This window comes from Otolemur garnettii, unplaced genomic scaffold (assembly GCF_000181295.1).
Source record: "Otolemur garnettii isolate 467f Iridium unplaced genomic scaffold, OtoGar3 scaffold00153, whole genome shotgun sequence".
In the NCBI taxonomy this organism is placed as follows: domain Eukaryota; kingdom Metazoa; phylum Chordata; class Mammalia; order Primates; family Galagidae; genus Otolemur; species Otolemur garnettii.
The window spans coordinates 2,675,821-2,682,365 of NW_003852548.1; the positions used below are offsets into that span (position 1 = coordinate 2,675,821).

Below are 6,545 nucleotides of genomic sequence, written 5' to 3' on the forward strand. Positions count from 1 at the left end.
TTTGGCAGGTCCGGGCTGGGGATTCGAACCCGCCACCTTAGGTGTACGTGGCTGGCGCCTTAGCCGGTTGAGCTATAGGCGCCGAGCCTGGATAAGATTTTTGATGAATCTCTATCAACTGTGAAACCAGATAGGTCTAGATAACAGCATAATTCTTCATCTGAACCCACAGACACATATAAGTAAATGTTTTTATAAATCCTCTAATACAGATAGAGTTGGATTTGGAATGTGAGGGATACTTAATGTGTTTCTTGGTGTGTGTATGTATACATATCTTCTACATGTCATTTGTGGGAACATGAGCGTGCATGTCTCTTCAGGGCCCGTAGGGAGTGGATGAACACTACTGGTCCTTACCTGTTCTCCTCTTCCCCTGGCCTTATTCTGCCAGAACCAGAGGAAGAGATCATCGCTGAGGACTATGATGATGATCCTGTGGACTACGAGGCCACTCGGTTGGAAGGCCTGCCACCAAGCTGGTACAAGGTGTTCGACCCTTCTTGGTAAGCCCAGGGACCTGGGGAGGGGTAGGGAACTGACTTCTGACTTTACCCTTGCTGTGTTGATCCTCACCATGGCTACATGGGGGGACACAGGAGAAGAGATCTGGGATCTTCTCTGTGGGGACCTGACATAAAGTAGGTATAGGCAGAGATTGGGGAGCTAAGAGTTGAAGATACAAAGAGGACAACTGTGCTGACACTCCTTCCTTTCCACTGCCCCACAGTGGGCTCCCTTACTACTGGAATGTAGACACAGACCTCGTGTCCTGGCTCTCCCCACATGACCCCAACTCCATCGTTACCAAATCTGCCAAGAAGCTCAGGAGCAGTAATGCAGGTGAGTTGGCAGATTCAAGGGTGCCTTGAGTGATTCTAACAGTTCTCAGAGAGAGGCCAAGTATATCATAGAGGATCAAGGAGGGGTAGGTGATACCAGGCAAGGGAGGTTGCTGAAAGCAGAGGCTACAGATTCCTGGGGTGGGAGAAGATCATTTCAAGACTCATGTCCCAGATGCTGAGGAGAAGTCAGACCGTGGCCATGACAAGTTGGACCGGGGCCATGACAAGACCGACAGGGGCCATGACAAGCCAGACCGGGGCCACGACAAGTCAGACCGGGGCCACGACAAGTCTGACAGAGATCGAGACCGTGTCTATGACAAAGTGGACAGAGAGAGAGAACGGGACAGGGAACGGGATCGGGACCGCGGCTATGACAAGGCAGACCGGGAAGAGGGCAAAGAACGGCGCCACCATCGCCGAGAGGAGCTGGCTCCCTACCCAAAGAGCAAGAAGGGTAAGAAGAGCAGGCTGGGGCTCAAGTGAGGCAAGTGAGGTCCCAGGGTACCCTCAGTGTAAGGAAGCCCTCCCTCCTAGGACCTAAGCTGGGAGAAGAGTGCTATGGTATGTAGCAGCCACAGGCTCCGTGTCTTCCTGGGGCATGGGGCTCAGTGATCAGGGGCTTCTCAGGCCTTGATTGAAGACTTCACCCTGACACTTACTTCCACAGTGGTAAACCGAAAGGATGAAGAGTTAGACCCAATGGACCCCAGCTCATACTCGGATGCACCCCGGTAAGTGAAAATTAAGTGATAGCCACTCATGAGCTCTTTTTCCTCATGCTCCTCACTACATAGGTAAACACCATGGCCCTCCTCCCGCCACCTTCCCCTGTTCCTCAGTTGGGCCTAGAGGGCAGTGACCACCACCACATCCCTCTCCAACACTCTGTCACCCACAGGGGCACATGGTCAACAGGACTCCCTAAGCGGAATGAGGCTAAGACGGGTGCTGACACTACAGCAGCTGGGCCCCTCTTCCAGCAGCGTCCCTACCCATCCCCTGGAGCTGTGCTCCGGGCCAATGCTGAGGCCTCCCGAACCAAGCAGCAAGACTGAATCGTCGCCCTCTCCAGGCCTAGAATTTTTAATAAAAGCTTTTCTGTGATCATGTCCATAAGGCCTGAGCACGTCCTTCCTTCCCTCATTCTTTTGAGGGTTTCCAAGCCAGCATGATGTAACACATTTTATTTGCAAAAACTCACCTAAGAAATTGTGTGCGGGTAGTAGGGGCTGAGGTCATTACTAGAGAGAATTTAGTTATGTTAGCCCTGGATGGGATGGGGTGGGGTGGGGTGGGGGGACAGGGAGTTCAGTGACTACCTCTCCCTACCCCTAATACTGATCAGAGTGTCTGGTCTCAGCTGGGCCAGGGCAAGAAGGGAGAGCGAGGCCAGGCCAACGTCTTCAATGCCAGCAGCTACGAACCCTTCACCTTGGTGAGCAACCTGTGGTGGGAATGGAGAGGAAAGAAAAACACAGAAAGCTGGGGTAGGCTGACAGGTGGGTTTCCTGAGCAAGCGAGGGCGGTGGTAATGAGGCTGGTAGTTCTGTGGTTAGTAACCGCGGGTCCCCTGGGTCAGAAAGCTACACGTGGACTAAATAAATACAACATCTTTATTTGGCATTGGGTATCCTGACATTTGTTCATTACAGTTCCTTAGAAAACAAACCAAAAAATCAGAACAAATTAATCAAAAATAAAGATCCAGTGGCCCTATTTACATATAGCAAAGACAACCCAGGCATCTCCCATGCACACACACAGCCCCCACCCTGGGATACAGTTAAGGAGTTAATAAGCTTTGGGGAGCACAGGGGGCAGGTTCCACATTTCATCAATTCTAATATAACCCCTTCCCGTGAAGTAAGGGTGCCTTATACAGCCAATAGGGCATCAAGAGTGATTGGCAGCTTTATTTTCCCCTCAGGATGTCTCAGAAAATAACCCTGCATCCAGCAACTGACAGTGACTTAAATTCAATGAGACTTAGCCATTTCAAGGACCTCTCCTTGCTTTTCCTATACCCTGGATCATTGATGATCTGATTATACCCCAAATCCCCAAACCACTAAAAAAAAATGGCCCCTATGGTACCTTCTGCCAACCAGCCAGCTTTCACCCCTTTCTCTCTCCCTGAGCACTTGAAAGAGGCCTATCTTCAAGGTTCTCTAAGGGTCTTGGTGTCAGGGAAGCTGCCTCAAGGCCACACAGCAGACCCAACTGCTAACATGATTTAGTGTGGTGAGGGAGGAGAGAAGGCCTCAAACTATGGGATATAACCCCAAAGGTAGGAATTCATCATTACTCAAGAGCTTCAGGATTTCTGTCCAGTCTGTCCTGACAGAGGTGGAGGGATTTCTGGGAAGGACTCTCTTAGGCAAGAGACAGAACACCTCCAGCAAGGGACAGACAAAAAAGGCCTTGAATGACAATACCCCCAACCCTGTTCCCAAAGAGGTTAGAGTGAGGCAGAAGAGGCAGCTCTAAAAACTCCTCCAGGGGAGGGGGTGTCAACCTACCAGGGAGGGTTCATGTGACACCTGGCCCTAGTCCCTCCAAAAGTCTCAGTGACCTGGGAGAAAAGACTGTCCCCAAGTCCAAAGAAGTTAGGCCCCCGTGGCAACTTAAGTCCTGGAGATGCCCAACACCCTTCACCCAGTCCCCTCCCTGTTGCCCCACCACCACCACCACCAGCCCTCACTTCACCAGCACTGACTTTGGCAGAAAGGGCTCCGTGATGAGGTCTCCACGGTGGGAAGACAGCTGCAATGGCGGTGGCTGCCCTGGAGGCTGCTGGTGAATGCAGGGCCCAGAGGTGGAGATGGAGGCAGAGGCAGAAGCTATGGCTTTGGCTGCACCTCGGGGAAGGCTGTAGAGGTAGACGGCACCAATGACAAGCCCAGCGCCAAGGGCAAATAATGGGTCCACATGGAAGCCAAAGAGGCGAATGGAGGCAACAGTGGACAGCACAATGGACAGGGAGGTGGCAAAGCCCTTAAGGATGTTGTCAGCATACTTGACAACAACAGCCACCAACAGGCCACCAAAGGCCTGATTGAGCACCACGCCCCAGACGGCAGGTGTGTACCCAAAAAAGAAGCCACGACGAGCCACAGAGGTGCCCTCAGCCCACCACAGCCCCACCAGGCCTAGTGCTGTGCCAAAGAGGCCTAGCTGCAGGTTGCGCAGCCACACGGATCCTGAGCTGCCTTTGAGGATCTTCTCAAAGTAGACACCTGCGAAGCCCGAGGAGAGACAGGAGGCCACAACAGCTGCTAGGCCTGCCCCAGGGTTCTGATCCAGTGGCCGTGGGCCTCCCCCACCGGCTTGCTGTGCCTGGACAATGGCGACACCAGTGAAGAGGAGCAGCAGGGAGGCCCACTGCAGCCTGGAAAGGCTGCGGTTCAGCATGAGTACGGAGAACAGTGCTGTGGTCAGGATCTTCAGCTGGTACGTCACCTGTGAGTGGCATGTGGAAGGCACTGAGGGCTGACCCCCCCTCAACAGGTACACTTGGGGAAGCACCCACTGTGGGTCCCCCGGCACAACAGAAACACAAGGTGGTGCAGATGACAATAAGAACAGCAAAAATAGCCAACCACACTAGCCACTGGCTAAACTGCAGCTAAATAACCATGAGGTCTCTCCCAGAAAGTGCACAGAAGGATGGCTATGCCAGAAGTCTACATCCCAATCCCATTTCCTAACTGTGTGACCAGGGACAAAGCACGTGCCCTGTCTGAGCTGTGCCTTCATTGTCTATAAAGTATGCCTGATGTATATAAAACGCCTAGAAGTTCGTAACCTTTGTGATGAGGGAGGTCTTGATAGAAATAAATCAACAGGGTGCGACGCCAGTGGCTCAGTGAGTAGGGCACCGGCCCCATATACAGAGTGTGGCGGGTTCAAACCCAGCCCTGGCCAAACTGCAACAACAAGAAAAATAGCTGGGCATTGTGGCACACACCTATAGTCCCAGCTACTTGGGAGACTGAGGCAAGAGAATCGCCTAAGCCCAGGAGCTGGAGATTGCTGTGAACTGTGATGCCACAGTACTCTACCAAGGGTGACAAAGTGAGACTCTGTCTCAAAAAAAAAAAAAAAAAAGAAATGAATCAACAACCACAACAATAAAGTCAGTAAATATTTACACAGTGCTTACTATGTGCTGCTGTGTGAAATAATTCTCACTACAACATATGAAGTAGGCACCACTGTAATATCCCATTTAAAGATGAGAAAACTAAGGCACACAGAAGTTAAGTGACTAGCCCCCAAATCATACAGCTGGAAAGTAGAAGACCTGAGATTTGAACCTAGTCGACCTGGCCCCAGAATCTAGGCTCTTTATTTCACAGGGCTTCCAGGAATAGCCTAAATAAGCCTAAAGTTTATCTATCACCAACCAAGGGTTCTTTACAGGTATTGTTCTTTTAATCATCCCAATGAGTAGGTACAGTATTACTATTTTCATCCTCAATTATCATAGATGAGGAAACTGTGCCCACCCCCCAACCCTCATACTCTATCCCATAACCCAGCCAGTTCTTCTAGAGCCACGCTGGGCTTGGGGCTCACCTGGAAAGTGGCAGCTGGCAGGTTGGAAATGGCAACATACTGGAGGTTATTCTGCAAGGTATAGATGAGAGAGGGCACTGCGAGCTTCAGTGTGTCCACGTATTGCACCAGAACAGCTTCGTGGAGGAAGAGAACCAGGTGCTTCACGTTACCTAGGTTGTAGGAGGAGAGCCTTTTGTAGCACTGACTGCCAAAGACAGGAATCCCCTGAAAGCTGGGACCAGGCCTGGCTTCTGTGCTCCATTCTTGATTCCCAGAGACCTGGAAAGAAGTCTTTGTTTTCAGTTTTCCTTAGAGTACAACCATGTCTCCAGTAGGCCTGATACTCAGTTTTTAATGGCTGCAAAAGAATCCTCCCTAGCACTGTGTCTACTAGTCAGACTACATTTCATTCATCTTAGAGTACAACTCTCTGGCACAGAGCGCCACTCAGAATAAGCACTCAGTATATGTGTGTACACTGAAATCAAGTAGGAGTTTATGAAGTAGAAGCCCTAGGAATGGGGGTGGAAGTGTGTTCTCCACACAGACGGGAAGTTTAGACTAGAATTTTGGACTTATCCTAGCTCTTTACTGGCCCATGAAGCACCTGAGGGCAGGGGCCAGCTCCTCCCCTCAACTACATCTTTCTGTCATCCTCAGCCCTTGCCACGTGGATGAATGCAGGATTGTCCATTTCCATTAAGCAGAAGTCTAGATGGAAACCATTCCAGTAAATAAATGAGAATCATTTCCTATGTAATAAGACTTTTGCAAAGCTCATACCTTTTTTACAGTTCATCTTTTAAGTCTTAGCTGAGTGTCACTCCTCAGGGGAAACCTCCACAACCACTGCATGAGGTTACCCCAGGAACTCCTGCTGCTGTTCATTTATAATCCCTTTGTGGCACTAATCCCAAGACTCATTACTGGTCTCTAACCTCTAATTATCCAAGGGTCAGAAAGGTAACCTGGTATATATACCATAGATTATATAAAACAGAGGTAGCGGCTCAGCACCTGTGGCTCAAGTGGCTAAGGCGCCAGCCACATACACCTAAGGTGGCGGGTTTGAATCCAGCCCAGGGCCGCCAAACAACAATGACAAAAAAAAAAAATTTACACAGGCGTTGTGGTGGG

General features: G+C 50.5%; 2 protein-coding genes across 4 annotated transcripts in view; one reads left to right on the forward strand and one right to left on the reverse strand.

Moving 5' to 3' along the window:
• The window catches only part of PQBP1 (polyglutamine binding protein 1), a 13,853-nt gene extending 11,892 nt beyond the window's left edge, over nt 1-1,961 (forward strand). For both annotated transcript variants that reach the window (XM_012811313.1, XM_012811312.2), the window contains exons 3-7: nt 395-506; nt 731-843; nt 1,018-1,302; nt 1,516-1,579; nt 1,747-1,961. In XM_012811313.1, coding sequence (XP_012666767.1) covers nt 395-506; nt 731-843; nt 1,018-1,302; nt 1,516-1,579; nt 1,747-1,903 — 731 coding nt within the window. In that variant the 3' untranslated portion in view covers nt 1,904-1,961. The remainder of the gene's footprint in view (nt 1-394; nt 507-730; nt 844-1,017; nt 1,303-1,515; nt 1,580-1,746) is intronic.
• SLC35A2 (solute carrier family 35 member A2) overlaps nt 1,916-6,545 on the reverse strand; it is a 9,419-nt gene continuing 4,789 nt past the window's right edge. Inside the window, exons 3-5 of one of the 2 annotated variants that reach the window (XM_012811311.2) lie at nt 5,427-5,578; nt 3,565-3,717; nt 1,916-2,292 (exon numbers count right to left, since the gene is read on the reverse strand). In XM_012811311.2, the coding sequence (XP_012666765.1) occupies nt 2,164-2,292; nt 3,565-3,717; nt 5,427-5,578 (434 nt within the window). In that variant the 3' untranslated portion in view covers nt 1,916-2,163. Of the gene's footprint in view, nt 2,293-3,564; nt 4,308-5,426; nt 5,579-6,545 lie in introns of both variants that reach the window. The other variant, XM_003799653.2, reaches the window with a different exon arrangement.